At 38.4% G+C, this 16,217-nt stretch overlaps 1 protein-coding gene across 1 annotated transcript in view; it reads right to left on the bottom strand.

Moving 5' to 3' along the window:
• LOC124856368 (receptor-type tyrosine-protein phosphatase gamma-like) overlaps positions 1–16,217 on the bottom strand; it is a 176,313-nt gene that overhangs the window by 49,160 nt on the left and 110,936 nt on the right. Inside the window, exons 4-5 of the mRNA XM_047346722.1 lie at positions 13,793–13,941; positions 1,874–1,969 (exon numbers count right to left, since the gene is read on the bottom strand). Coding sequence (XP_047202678.1) covers positions 1,874–1,969; positions 13,793–13,941 — 245 coding nt within the window. The remainder of the gene's footprint in view (positions 1–1,873; positions 1,970–13,792; positions 13,942–16,217) is intronic.

Raw genomic sequence — 16,217 nt, 5'->3', positions numbered from 1 at the left:
ACAGGTGCCGCATTCCCCAGGTCAAGCCACTTTTGAACCAGAAACAGCGGCAGAAGCGCCTGACCTGGGCTACAGAGAAGCAGCACTGGACTGTTGCTCAGTGGTCCAAAGTACTTTTTTCGGATGAAAGCAAATTCTGCATGTCATTCGGAAAACAAGGTGCCAGAGTCTGGAGGAAGACTGGGGAGAAGGAAATGCCAAAATGCCAGAAGTCCAGTGTCCAGTACCCACAGTCAGTGATGGTCTGGGGTGCCGTGTCAGCTGCTGGTGTTGGTCCACTGTGTTTTATCAAGGGCAGGGTCAATGCAGCTAGCTATCAGGAGATTTTGGAGCACTTCATGCTTCCATCTGCTGAAAAGCTTTATGGAGATGAAGATTTCATTTTTCAGCACGACCTGGCACCTGCTCACAGCGCCAAAACCACTGGTAAATGGTTTACTGACCATGGTATCACTGTGCTCAATTGGCCTGCCAACTCTCCTGACCTGAACCCCATAGAGAATCTGTGGGATATTGTGAAGAGAACGTTGAGAGACTCAAGACCCAACACTCTGGATGAGCTAAAGGCCGCTATCGAAGCATCCTGGGCCTCCATAAGACCTCAGCAGTGCCACAGTCTGATTGCCTCCATGCCACGCCGCATGGAAGCAGTCATTTCTGCAAAAGGATTCCTGACCAAGTATTGAGTGCATAACTGTACATGATTATTTGAAGGTTGACGTTTTTTGTATAAAAAACACTTTCCTTTTATTGGTCGAATGAAATATGCTAATTTTGTGAGATAGGAATTTTGGGTTTTCATGTGCTGTATGCCAAAATCATCCGTATTAAGACAATAAAAGACCTGAAATATTTCAGTTAGTGTGCAATGAATCTAAAATATATGAATGTTAAATTTTCATCATGACATTATGGAAAATAATGAACATTATCACAATATGCTAATATTTTGAGAAGGACCTGTAGATGTGAAATAAAAAAAACATTTATTGTGTTAGTTCAACAAATCTAACACAATATAAATCATTTTATGTGGATTTGTACTCAGCTTCTTTACTCTGAGACCCGTAATTACCTTCCAGTGCAACCACCTGCCTTGGGAAGTCACTCGGTTAGAATATACAGCCTACCTGTGTGGTTTCGTTTCAGTATAAATACTGCTCAAAGGTTCATTAGAGAACAAACTGCATCATGAAGTACAAAGAACACAGCAAAGAGGTTAGAAGTAAAGCTGGGGTGAAGTTTAAATCAGAGTTAGGTTAGAAAACAATATCCTAAGGAGAGCAATATTTACAGAAGCAGCCAAAAGGCCTGAGGCAACTCTGAAGGAGCTGCCGAGATCCAAAACTCAGGTGGACTTCAACAACACACTATTAGCTGTGAAATGTATAAATCTGGACCTTACGAGACTATCAAGATCATAGCTATAGTTGAAAAAAGCCATAAAAGTGTAGTTTAAACGTTTTTAGGATACACAGCAAACTTATGGAAAAAGGTGCTCTAGTTATCTGAGACCAAAACTGAATGTTCTGGAAAAAGGAAAAAGCCGGAATGTGTGCTGGAAATCTGACAATGAACACAACATTCCTAACAATAAAACAAGATGGTGGCAGCATCAAGTAGTCAGCCACGTATCACTATCCCTTCATTGCACAATTATGCACTACTTTGTGTTGCTCTATAATATAAATTCCCAATAAATACTTTGAAGTTCATTGTTGTAATCTGATACAGTATGAAAAAAATTCAAATTCAACACTTTTACAAGGCACTGGAAATACAATGTTGATGCAGTTTGGACAAACAGCCCAGTTCAGGTCAGTATTTCCAGATTTTGTTAGCCAACCCTGGACCTTTGGTTCTGATACTTTACCTCAAAGAAGACGGCCATGGCAGCAATGATACGTCTTTCCTTGATGGCCGCGTTGAGGCTGTCAAAGTCGTCTGAATTGTAAAGGTAGATCTGCATCTGGGATGGGGAAACAGAGCATAAACAGCTTTAGTAGTGGACAAGGAGAAGGAGCAGTCTCTTCATCAATCACCAGGACACACTGCTGAGAAGCTGATGAAAAGCTGTTTTGAGGGGCAGAAAAGAGGGAGTATTTATCACTCCTATAAATCTCTCATAATCTGTGTCACTCTTTTTTGTGTGCGCGCTACCACTCCAGGAGGCTGCCAAAGAAATACAGCATCCCATTCCTTAGGGCGACCGTCCTCACAGACACAGTAACGAGGAGATAGGAAAAACTGGGGGGAATGCCCCCGCGTGCTAAGATCTAACAGAATGATACGCCTCTAATCATGATTCCCAATTACCTTTAATCACCCACAACATTGCTTCTTATTTCACAACAAAGCTTGAAAATAATTTAAAACACATTATACATAGAATATATCATATACCTGTCATGGTACTAGCTCCCCCCTTCAAAAAAACAAAACAAACAAAAAAACCCCGACTTCTTTCATTTCAAGGCAGTCATGTTGTGATGGCACTGATCGAAATCAGCAAATGATTCTAAAAGTAGCAATTGGAGCTGTCGATCATCCTCCTGTCAGGCCTCTGTAAACTGAAAAAAAGCCTTTCATGTCACTGAACCAAGTTAATTGGCAATAAGAAAAAAAGGACCTGGATGTTGATTTAATTAAAGGCTGGGGTGTCCTTTTTTTTCCTTTTTTAAAGGAAAATCACAGGGCACCGCGAGCCACAATTCATTGTGCTGACAACGAATTTAAATAAGTAAATAAGCATATAATCAAGGATAAGTCTCATTTAAACAAACTGTTCAGGCCCAAACCAGGTTTAAAAAGACTCAATCGAAATAATTTCAGTTAATCAGCTTCCTTCAAAGTTCCTTTAACTGCAGCCTTTAATAGAACTAATTTGTTGTCTGAGAACTCAGCAAGAAAGAGGACTGGCCATTCATCACCCTTCAGATGTTATTAACTACATTACGCCATTAGGCTGCCCCCCTTAGGCTTCATTTACTCACTGAGAATGGCTCATGTGACCAGTTCTTGTTAACAGCACACTTTATAAAACCTGAAGTTCAATTATATACTTCCATAGGAGTCAATAAAGGAATCCTGTACCATCTGATTACTTATTTTCTTAATGTAGGTTTGGAGCGGGCTGACAAACTCCCCGCGTTGGAGAAAAAAAAATTTACCCACAGCCGAAGATGAAAATGTTGATTTAAATAAGAACAGACAGGTGGTCTGACAAATCTTTGAGCTCTCTGAAAAGTGCAGGAACGTGCTGTTCACATCTCCAGAATCGCTCTTTAATCTCGAGTCGGTTTATACAAGCCAGTTCCCCCCCCCCTTTCTTCATTTTCAGCACAAAGTGAGCACAAAAAAAAAAAAAAAAAACCTTAAATCCATTCTGCATTTCCATGTCCCATTTAAACAGCAAAGGTGAAAAACAAAGTCAGGTTTGGCATGATTTCCCAAGATAACAAAATGTAGAGCAAAGACTAAAGAACTACTAAAAAATAAGTTTCAGCATGCAGAGATGTCATATCAATGAAAGGCAAATATATTTCTCCTTCACCGCTGTGTTACCGCAGAATTTCATTGTCAACAGATAAATGTTCACACTTCTATCACAGACAATTATCTATCTTCATTTTTTCCTAGGCTCCTCAGAGAGCAAGAGCATGAAGAGTTAAAAGTCACTTTAGTATTATTCAGCAAATGAATAAAACGTGTTTCACAATAGATGACTGACCAAGGTTCATGGAAATTTGCTATAATTTGGTGGAGAAAAAAGGCATTTATTACAATATAAATAACTGTGTATACTAATACTAATACAGCCGAGTGGATATATATATTTTCGAGTGTAATAGTCAATATTAAAATTTAACAATAATGTGAAAAACAGATGGAGTTTATTAGATTTTTAATGAATACGTAATTATTTTATACATTTCTATGTATGATGGAATGAACCATGAATATACAATGTTTATTGGCTCAACAGCAATACTCATGCTTGAATAAAGCATTGTTTTACAAGTTGGGTGATTTAGACAATGGTGCACATATTATTTGTTCTAAACCACCCAGTAGTCTTTCTACCCTGATACACTTGTGATATTTCAACAATTTCATGTTACTTTGTTTCTCGTCCTTTTTGTAGACATGTTTGTCACTGATCACAGAGTTTTCAGTATCAAGGTAAAAAAAAAAGATTAAAATAGTTTTTCTTTCAAACCTAATAAAATTATTCAACATTGTTTGTACGGTTTAAAGCCATTTTAAAGAGATGCTACAGAAAGTACCAGAGTGACCAGAATTCTCAGGCTATATGGAGCAAATAGTGCATTTTATTTGCTCCAAAGTCAGATTTTTGGAGTTTCTGATCTGAAACGGAATTCCTTGGAAAGGTTTCTAAATAGTCCCTTATTTGAAATTAGGGTTGCACAATGTAGTGCAAATTTATTGTTATCACAATATCACTATACACAATATGCATGTTGCTAAAACCTGCCTGGACTGCAATAAGTGCTAGCTATTTATTTAAGTACAATGCATTCAGACTCTCTCTATTCCTGTAATTTGTAACACTTCCTGTTTAATGCTGCTTAAAAAGTTGTAGAATGTAAAGAGATTGTAAGGTGGTAATTTCATTAGGAATGACAACTAAGTTGCCTAAAATCTAGTTTGTCTGCTGCACATATAAAATGCAGTGACATTTAAGCATAAAGATACTGGCACACATCATACTGTACAACCATCTATTTACGAGTATAGTCCTTCAGTGCTTGAGTACATAAAATGGAGCGAACTGCATTGTTTTTGGCTTGTGCTGCAAATAGTTAGCACAACAAGAATGAGTTAAGCCCGCTGGCTTTTCAACCTGCAACTAGAATGCCCTTAACTTGGGTAAATTCCAGTTTTTACCTCTCCCTCAGTTCAGAAAAAGAATAAATTCAGCCAGCTGGAAATATTTCTGGTCACAAAAAAACAGAGCTTGACCGTTCGCCACCCATCACTCTTATTAAGGTAAAATTGTTTTAATGTAGGCATGGAACAGTTACCAGTATCAAGATATGTCGAGGTTTTAAAAACTCGTGCTTTCAAAAATGTGGGCATTTTCTCTAATGACATGCCAGAGAATGAGCCAGAATGACCTAAATCTTCCGTGGTTGTATGGAGCATAGAGTAGCTAGCTGAAATGAGCAATGTTTGTCGGGTACAGGGCTTGCTTCACGAGACTTTCAGATGAGACAGAGCTGGGAATAAAACCCTAATATCCCTGATCATGTGTTACGTTTCAATTCTGTGTGTTACATCTATAGTTTCACCTTGTTTTTCATATACACATGTACTGAAATTGGTCATTTTCTCTTTAAAACACCTCAGAATTGTGTGCGTGCTGCTAGTTTTCATTTTCTTCATGTGTTTCTTATAGTGCACTGCATTTAGCTCCTGGGCTCTGCCTGGGTCGAGGGATCAGTCTTGACTCATCCGACACTCTTCTATTTCCTACGTTTTACTTGCTTTCATTGGAGCTTTTATCTTCCTTACTGTATGCCCACAGTAATACTTATTCACATGCTCTTAGTGCTGGTTGTGCAAACGTATACCCTTCTAAGGTGTGATTTGTAAGCCATGTATAATTAATCTAACCTCAGCGACAACCTAATACATTATAGGAAAAGACCTCCCTGAGGAGCCCCGAGGGGGGAAAAAAAATCCACACTTTCATTTGTCATAGCACTCTTTGAGTGAACAGGTGGTCCATCTATCGATTTCCCCACTTCACTCCCAAGAAAAAGAGCATAGTTAGATTAATGTCAAGCTCAAGGGACACAGGCCAAGCAGTCCATTGGGCTCTTTCCTTTTTTGGGGGGTGTTAAACATATCCACGCTTAAAAGCTAAATCTGCTTCATAACACAGCTCACTGAAACTAAATTTGTCTTTCACCTCTTGTACACATGCAACCAATGTGTGTATTTTCAAGCTTCAGATAAAAGCCCTTTCCAATGCTGTAAGCAAAAATGTTTGACATCTGACTCCAGGCTGAATGTGACTCATTTGTAGTGAGAGATGATTAAAAGGGAAGCCGGAGAACAGTTTTTGTCCAGAGATAAACAAGTCTGGGAGCTCAGCCTTCGTGGTCAAGCTGCTCATATCTTCAACAAAACACATGCTAGACAAAACAAAAGCCGACCTCTGCTTTGAAAGTTACTGGGTACACCGAGCACAAACATTTATACAAGCTGTTTAACGTACACAATGCAGCTGCACACACCCTGTCAGGTTTAATGTAATCTGAAATATATCAAATTGTTCAGTCATAAATATGAAAAATGAAAAAAGCAACTCTTACAAGATGAAGCAGTCAAATGGCTAAGGGCTAGGTCCTACACAACCACATTCCCTGTCAACCATTCATCATTTTATTTTACTTATACCTTCTGCTTCACACTGTGGAATAATATATCATGCCTGATTAATGCATTCTGATTTATAAAAAAGCAAATAATTTTTACAAAGCAGATCTCCAATTCTGTTACTCCTGTGGTGTGCCATGAGTACATACATGCATAGTTAACAGGTACAATGGCAGGACTTGTTTTGCTGTCCCTCTTGCAAGAAACGTCAGTGGTAATGTTTTTTTTAAGAAACTGGTGTGATGGAAGTTGCCATGAGAGGCGTCGTTGACCCACTTTTTCTTTCCTCCGCCATCATCATACTGTGTACAACATAAATCCCATCTGGAATTCCTGTTCTTTATGTGCTGCTTCTAAAAAAGTTTTAACACAAGAAGACGGAGACCCATCAAGTCAAGAACAATATAAACAAGCTTAAAATTAAGACGTAAATCAAACAGAATTTGAGAATATCTAAACTATTAAATCAGTCTATTAACTAAAATAATAATAATAATAATAACAATAATAATAATCATAATAATGATAATAACAACAATAGCAAAATAAAAAATCTAATAAATACAGAAAGGGGCCTCTTACTGGTGTGCCCCCCCATCAGTATGAAATAAAAAAAAAGTCAAATTTGACACTGAATGCAACACCAGTACACAGCCCTATACATTGTAACATAGGCAAAAATGTATCAATCTAAGCAAAAGCATTTATTCTTCAAGAGACAGTTCAGATATTTTGAGGTTGGGTTCTAGATAAGGCTGGGCTGGAGACTTCTATCAAAGTAACAAATGTAAAATTCAGCACAACAATCCCTTAAAAACCGCTGCTTAATTTAACTATTTAAAGCCTGTGCATCAAACAATATAACAATATAATCATAGGAATAATTGTTGCTGAAAGTAAAAATACGTGGATCATATTTTACATTTTTGTTAAATTCTTTTGTTTATATTGTTAACGGTGGAATAATGGTAATCTGACTCAAGATTGTCATACCATGAGAATCTCATACCAGCCCATGTTTCGTTATAAGCACAAAATGTTTTATCTGCAACAAATAACTTTTTTAGCATCTTAACTTTTATAATCCAGACTAGTTCTCCAGATAACATCTGGTCAGAGTGGGACCAAGACAAAAGCAGATTTCCTCAGTATCATATCACCTCTACTCTGTGATGATGGAGGTAAATTAAGCTGTAAGCTTGACTGTGTCTCTCCCCTCCAAGGTGGGCAGGTGCTTCCGCATCACTTTCGTCTGCTCCACTCTGGCTTTACACTGCAGACTGGACCCCTCCCTTATCCTGGGCCCAGGACAACAGAGCCATTTAATCCACCCTGATGGAGGGCCTGCCTGGGTGTTACCTTAATAAACTGGACTGGAGTCACAACACTGATGATCTTCACACAAAGACTTAAAGAAGAATAACTGCTAAGGAGACAGATCTTCTGGAGTATAGGAGGTTTGGAGGTGCTCCTGAAGACGTTTTCTTACTCTATGGTGGCATCAGCCATCATCTATGGTGTAGTTTGATGGAGCAGCAGTTTATCTAAGTCTGAGAGGAACTAGATAAGCTGATTAGGGAAACCATCTTTGTCACAGGATAAAGACCCAATGCAGGTGGTGAGAGACAGAAAGAGTATAGCAAAATAGTATCACCGTTTGACAATGTCTCCTACCCCATGCATGAAGCTGTTGTGGAACTGGAGAGCTCCTTCATTGAAAGACTGTTGCATCCTATGTGCACAATGGAGCGTTATGGCAGATCCTTCTTTCCAGCAGCTGTTAGATTTTATAACCATCACTGCTCCCAACAAACTCAGTGTTTACATCCCTGCTGTTATTTGCAGTTTTTCATTTCTTTTAAATAGTCTGCTGTTGTTTTTTTATGCACAAACATACATGCACATTTTGTACATTGTTTTAATTCACCCCACTCAGTTGAACATTTCTTTCTATCTTAGTATGCTATTTTTCACAACTGCAGAGTATTTTTCTTGTTTTTTCTTATGTTGTAAATAAATTAAATCTTTCCTTACTGTACAGTCACTTATTCTTCCTGTTTGTTTTAAAAAGTTTTACCGTTGTGTGTATCTAAATTCTTCCATTTACCACATACTTCGCTGCTGGTACACCTGAATTTCCCCACTGTGGGACAATAAAGCATATTTCTATTTCTATACCAGAGGGACGTTTCCTACCCACTTTGACAACCAGCGACAAAGTTTCTATATTCTACTCTAAGGAAATGTGGTTCTAGGACTCCAGTAAATTACATCTGCCAGCTGTAGATAATTTAGTTCTTTTGGTTTGATCACAGAGTCATAATCCTCAACATTTTCAAATGTTATTTTATTCAACTTAACTGGTCCAAACAGGAACACAAGAAAATTAATTGGGAAAATCTGTGTGAAGGTATAAAGTGAGTTGTATATTATTAGTGAGATAATCATTAAGTCCTAATCTCTGAACATAACCCCATCTCCCTTCAGCTTTGAAAAATGTTTCAATTAGGTTATCTGTTCTAGAAATGCAAATTTGGTCCAGTTCTATTAGAAGGGATGACAAAGAACCCAAGGATTTATTGACTAGATATTTGCAACCTTAAAACATTGTATCAACTTAAAAAAAAAAAAAAAAGAGCATGTTTGGTCAAGGCTTGCTGTATCTAAAGCAGGCAAAAGTTGACCGTCTGAGTCATTCACCCTCCTCTCTGTGTTTCTGCTTGCTTCCTTTCTTCTACTTGCTTGCTGACTAGTTTCTATGCAGTCATTTGCAGCATATGGTGTCCAGGTGTTACAGCTTACTCAGGCTGTTTAGACACATTTCCTATACGGCTATAAAAAGACACGTCGCAGAGATCACCCTAAAGTGAAATTTTGTTTGTTTCTCTCATACATAAAAAGTGTGCAGTTTTTTCTCTCCCCCCTCTCTCAAAATGAGCAGAACTATTTAAGCCTCGACATCTACCCCTTTGCAGGTATGCATAATGCTGCTAATTTATACCAAAGGAGCACATTAGCTTTGGAATCCACGCTCCTTCACTGAGAAGTCACTGCAGAAACCTTGGTCTACACACAAAGACACGCCTTGCAACAAAAATCTACATTTCACATCTATGAATTATGAACCTGGAGGGCATAATTTCCTACTTCTCTTTGCCCCCCCCTTCTTAACAGCATCCCAAATTGGCCATTAAAGTAAATTCCATCATATTATTTAGAAGCACACCATCAAAGGCGCCATATGCACAACAGCTTTATAATGGCTGTATATAATCCAGTGCCCTTTAACACTAGGCTGAACACAAAATGATGTGGCAAAAATAAATCTAATTACCCAGCCATTCAGCATCAAAAGCTGTGGTGGAAGAGAAGGCTCCAAAGAAGAGGACCAAGAAACAAACAGAAAGACGCTGCTAGCTTGGTGTTTGGATTCAGTATGGGGAAGCAGAAAACCAGCAATTTCCTGTTTTTATACACTATTAAATGTATACTAATTAATTAGGCTTTTATATAAGATTGTATAAAAAAAGACACTGACTTCAATCCTGCAGAATTTAAAATGTATAATATATTTTATAATTCAATTTAGATAGTGAAAAGAAGTGGTATTGTAAATGATAAAAAGGAATGAAAGGCACTAAGAAGTTATTCCCTGCATGACATAAAAACAGTGAGATTTGTACTTTAATCCATTATTCAGAATAAATCATAACTGAGGGTTTCAGGACTTTATACCCTGTAAATCTCTTTTATCAGAATTTTTGATGATTTTTGTTGCTTTCCCTTTATTACAGGCAATCTGTTCCCGTTTCTCAGTCAGTTGTATGCTGCAGCTTGAGTGATTCCTGTAAAAGCCTCCCCGTCTGATAAATTCCCACATCTTTTAAAATTCCATAAACCCAATTTGCAATAAAACCCTTGTGCCATACAAAAATGTGCTGTTGAAAATAAGTGGGTATAGCTGTGGACTGTATTTTCGCTCAATTCTGCATGAGGTCGTCTTCTGGTAATTTAACTATAACCCTTTAAAAATGGTGAAATTAGAAAATAAAAAGATGTGGACCCCATTGTTTATTAATTATACTACGAATCGATTAAACAGTACAACTTTTAACAATTTGATTATCATTGCCCTTCTGTAAATATGGATTATATTTTAGTCCAGTAACAGCTTTTTTTAAACTTTTGCCATATACAGGTGCATCTCAATAAATTAGAATATCATTACAAAAATGTTTTATTCAGTTCGAAACATGAAACTCAAATTATCCGGATTCATTAAACACACAGTGACATTAGAATTAGACGGCCCCTTGGTGGGGACACCTTTTGCATCAATTACTGCATCAGTGCAGCGGAGCATGGAGATGATCAGGCTGATCAGTGTTAAGGAAGCCCAGGTTGCTTTAATGGTGGCCTTCAGTTCGTCTGCATTGTTGGATCGGGTTTTTCTCATGTTCCTCTTCTCTATGAGGCTTACATCAGGCCAACTAGCTGACCAATCAAGCAAGATGATTTCATAATGACTGTAAAACAAGTTTCGGTATCTTTGGCAGTGTGGGCAGGTGCCAAGTCCTGCTGGAAGATAAAATCGGCATCTCCATAAGCTGGTCAGCCGAGGAAAGCATGAAAGGCTTTGAGTGCCTTGTTGCTGAAAAACGCTATATTTGACTTGACTAACGTTTCCTGGTAGATAGCTGTGGTAACTAAATTTTGACTTGATTAAACAAGGTGGACCAACACCAGCAGGTGCCCCTACAAAATACCACTGACTGAAACTTTAAACTGGACCTCAAACAATGTGGATTTTGTACCTGTCCAACCTTCCTCCAGACTCTGGGACATTTATTTCCAAATAAAATGCTAAATTCAATTTCAGCTGAAAAGAGAACTTGGGACAACTTTTCAACAGTCCAGCCATTTTTCTCCTTAGCCAAGCTAAGACATCTCTGATGATGTTCTGGTTCAGCAGTAGTTTAAGACAAGGAATGCAACAGTTGTAATCCACGCCCTGAATACGTCTGTATGTGAGGTCTTGAAGCAGCAACTCCAGCAGCAGTTCACGCTTTGTGAATCTTCTTTAAATTTTTATCTGGGCTTTGTTTGAACATGTTTTTTCTAATACAGTCTTTCCTTCAACTAAACTTTCTTTTCATAGAAACCTTGTTAAGTTGTTGAATGACATCCACATAAATGGAGACTGGAGAACTGGGTCGGTCTTGCTGGTACCGTACTTGACTAGTTTGAGTCTTACTTAAAGGACAGTGACTTTTTCGTGTTAATAGGTAACTTTACATAAAAGTTGACAAAAATCATATGCGGGGTTCCCCAAGGTTCCAAGTTGGGGCCCTTCCTTTTCAATATCTACATGCTTCCCCTAGCTCAGATCATAACAAGCAACAAGACGCAAATGACACACATCCTGATCCTGAAAAATGAATCCATGCATTTTCTTTAGTCAAATCGATTACTGCAATGGTGTCTTCACAGGTCTGCCTAAAAAGTCAATCAGACAGCTGCAGCTGACCCAGAACGTCCTCACCAAAACGTAGATAGTGGATCCCATCACCACAGTTCTATAGTTCTTACACTGGCTCACTGTATCTCGGAGAATAGACTTTAAAATACTTCTGTTAGTTTATAAATCACTGAGTGGCTTAGCACCAAAATACATTAAAGATTCATTGTTGTTGTATCAACCTCCCATATCATTCAGGTCTTCTGGTTCAAGTCTAATTTGCATACCCAGAACCAAACATGGATAAGCCCCTTTTAGTTCTTAAATTCCAAGAACCTGTAACAAACTTACAGAAAACTGAAAGAACGCTGGGAAGCAATCCTGGCTTAGCAGTAGAGCTCAGGACTTTTGTATAGGGAGGCTTCAGCCCTCGACGCGTCTGTCCCCTGGTTCAAGTCCCAGCCACTGTGAGTGCTGCAAGTCTTCCCCCTTTCTTCACCTCAATTCATGTCTGCCTACTTTTGAGAAATAACAAAAATAAAGGCCACTGGAACCACAAAAGAAATCCAAAAAAACTGCAAGAGCGCTGAATCTCTCAGTTCTTTCAAATCAAGATTAAAAACCCATTTGTTTGGAGCTGCCTTTGACTGTTAAACATAATAGGTTTCAGTATCAGTATCCAGCTTTTCTTTATTTCATTTATTATGCCAATGCTATGTACTTTTTTTCTGTGTGTTTTCTTTTCTTTTGTTTTGATCATGTAAAGCACCTAGAATTGTGTTGTTGATGAAATGTGCTGTACAAATAAACTTGCCTTGCCTTTTTCAGGCTTGGCCCACTTGTAGAGAGTGTCAATATAGGCTCCATATTGCAAATATATCATCATACCGATCTCACAGTATGATAGATTATGATTTGGGAAGCAACAATTTCTGGCTAATACATTCCAAGAGTCATGAGTTTACATTTTACATGCTAATGTAATATTCATCGTGTTGGATGGAGTCTCACCACGGTAGATGCCTAAAACTGACATGCAGATTATAGTCCCAAAATGTTAAAGGTCACTGGGAGTGCAGGGAGCGCACACAAAAAAGAAAGAGCAAGGAAAATGATTTTAGATCACAATATAAAATCCTGCAGCATTGTCAATCACTGGCTGCTGGACAACTTTCAAGTCAGCAGCCTTCCCCATGAATATCCCCACGAATGTATTAAAAATCCTTTTTATTGGTCTGATATAATATTCAAATTTTCTCCGAAACTGAATTTTGGGTTTTCATCAGATCTAAGCCGTAACCATCAAAACGAACAGAAATACTTGAAATATATCACTCTGTTAGTGATAAATCTGTACAAGTTTCCCTATTTGAGCAGAAATACTAAAATAAATTACATTCATATGAAAATATTCTAACTTAATGAGATGCGCATAGATCTGCAATTTGTGTTTTATTTGTGTAAATAAAAGTGAATTAAAAAAACAAATGAATACAAAGAGTTATTGTTTCTGCTATTTATCACTTAATCATTTATATAAAAATAACCACATTTCTTGTGTCAAATGGATTTTCTTTACTTTACTTCTTCCCTAATGGATTTTGTCCAAAGTTCAAACAGTCGAGTATTTTGGAGAAGAAATACAACCGTGAAAGGCATCTGGATATTCTCAGTTCTGACATCCCTGATCTTGTGAGGGTTTAAATACCAACATTTTTAGAGCATCACTGAGTTCAGTACTAAAAACTTTCAGCTAAATCTACAAGGCAAAGCGTCCCTTAACCTTTACTTTAGGGTTCATTAATTAAATAGTTTAGGAGCTATATTAAGTTATAATCTATTAGAACACTGCACTAACGATTCAGCGCTGACCTTCAGTGCTGAACCTTGGACATTTGTCAAACTGTGTGTAGCAACATGACGTTTTACCTCTACGGGGAACCTTCTGCCATTTATGCTGTGCTCAGAGCCTGCTGATCCATTACTCTGGCCCCAGTGAAACTCCATCTTCTCAGCCTTAAAGCGCCCTGGCAGTCCAGCGCCTCTTACAAAGTAGTCATCCTTCAGAAGCACAGCGACTGGAGACAAAGAGGGATGGAGAAATTGAATCAAAGACGGATATTTGAGCACACTCACAGAAAGGCAGCATGAAGGAAATTAAAAAGTGGTATTGTATTTAATTAACAAAGAAGCTCATCCCAGGATAATGGCTGCTTATTTTTGTTTAAACCCTTAGTTCTTTCAAATTACAACTTAATTTTCACATTTTCTATCACTAACAACACACCTACAACTTTGAATATGTATTATTTATTTTTTTTATTGTGAAGCAAACAACAAATAGGACAAAATTACAGAAAACCTCAGTGTGCATAACTATTCAACCCCCCTAAAGTCAGTACTTTGCAGAGCAACATCTTGTGCTGATTACAGCTGCAGTAGCTTCCCACATCCTGCCACTGGGATTTCTGCCCATTCCTCAAGGCAAAACTGCTCCAGCTTCTTTAATTTGGATGATTTTTGATTATGAATAGCGAGTCAAACCACAGATTCTTAATTTGATTGATGTCTGGACTTTGACTAGGCCATACCAACACATTTAAATGTTTCCCCTTACACCAATCAAATGGTGTTTTAGCAGTATGTTTCGGTTCATTGTCATGCTGGAAGGTGAACCTCCATCCCAGCTCTCAAATCACAGCAGACTGCCACGGGTTTGCTCAAGAATATCCATGAATTTAGCATCATCCATCTTTCCCTCAACTCAGACCAGTTTCCCAGCCTCTGTTGCTGAAAAACATCCCCACAGCATGATGTTGCCACCACCATGTTTCACTGTGGTGTTCTGGGGGTGATGCGATGTGTTAGGATTGCGCCAGACACAGCATTTTCCTTGAGGCTCAAGAAGTTCAATTTTAGTCTCATCTGACCAGAGCACCTTCCTCCACACACTTGGGGAGTCAGCCACATGCCTATAAGGAAACTGAAAACGTGCCCTTTTATTTTATTTATAAGTAATGGCTTTTTTTCTGGCTACTCTTCCACAAAGCCCAGCTTTATGGCGTGGTCTTATGGACATACTCAAGTCTCTGATGTGGACCTCTGCAACTCCTTCAGGGTTACCTTTGGTCTTTGTGATTCCTCTCTGATTAATGCCCTCCTTGTCCTGGTCCTTGGTCTGTAAGTTTTGGTGGCCGGCCCTCTCCTGGCAGGTTTGTTGTGGTACCATATGTTTCCCCATGTGAAGATGATTGATTTGATGGTGCTCCAGGGGAACATCAAAGATTTGGATATTTTTTATAACCCCACCCTGACGTGTACTTCTCAACAACTCCCTGACATGTTTGGAGGGCTCCTTGGTCTTCATGGTGTGATGCCTCTTGCTTAGTGGTGATGCAGCCTCTGGGGCCTTTCAGAAAAGGTGTGTTTATAATGGCTGATCATGTGACACTTAGATTCCACACAGGTGTACTTCATTTTACTAATTATGTGACTTTTGAAGGCAGTTGGTTCCACCAGAATCTTTAAGGGGCTTCATAGCAAACTGTACACAACATGTCATGTTAAAATTGGAAAGATTTTGAAATTATTTAGCAGGTTACAAAAATTTGTTTTTAATAGGGGAGTGTACACTTTTTAAAGGAACAGTTTAAAATACCACATGCTTTAAGAAATTTATGCTGCTGAATTTAGAGGAAACATTTTGTTCCCTACAGAACATTTACTTTAAAAAAAAAAAAAAGAAATTTATTTTACCCACTACATTCAAGGATCAATCTGCTTTTCTCCCAGTGCCATTCACGGTATAAATGGCATAACAGGCTGTCGAATCTCAAATATTCTTAACTTTGTGTGAAGTGAGGACCCATGGGGGCAAAAAAACCCTTGCGGAAAGCCAGAAACCTGACATGGTATGTGTCTTTAAGCCTGTGTGAAGAAATCGTTAAATGTAACATTAGTGGCATGCACCTCCACAAAAATGCTTGTGATGTGCTATTCAGAGAGCACTAACATTTTTCCCCCCAGTGTCCATGAAATCCCCGGTTGACTGCGAGAAGTGCAGTGCACAGGTTCAGTCAAAGCCACCATCTCTCTAATTGTTGCACGACTTGTAAGGAAGACTCGATTGCATCCGGATGCCTTGTGATCTTTATCTACATGGCAGCTTTTTACGAGGCTGTAATGCCGCTCCTCTGCCTCTGCAGAATAGCAGGCCTTTTCACATTTCTCTCATGGAAGATCATTAAGAGCCACTGCTTGGTCTAAGAAATTGTCTGGGGATTTATTTATATATTTATTTTTACATTCAATCATTTTTTTATTTCAGTTGGTAGAATTATATGCTGCCTCTGAA

The sequence above is a fragment of the Girardinichthys multiradiatus genome, chromosome 20 (genome assembly GCF_021462225.1).
Source record: "Girardinichthys multiradiatus isolate DD_20200921_A chromosome 20, DD_fGirMul_XY1, whole genome shotgun sequence".
NCBI classification, from domain to species: domain Eukaryota; kingdom Metazoa; phylum Chordata; class Actinopteri; order Cyprinodontiformes; family Goodeidae; genus Girardinichthys; species Girardinichthys multiradiatus.
Note: the sequence above shows the minus strand (reverse complement) of the source record. Positions and strands in the feature narration are given on the sequence as shown.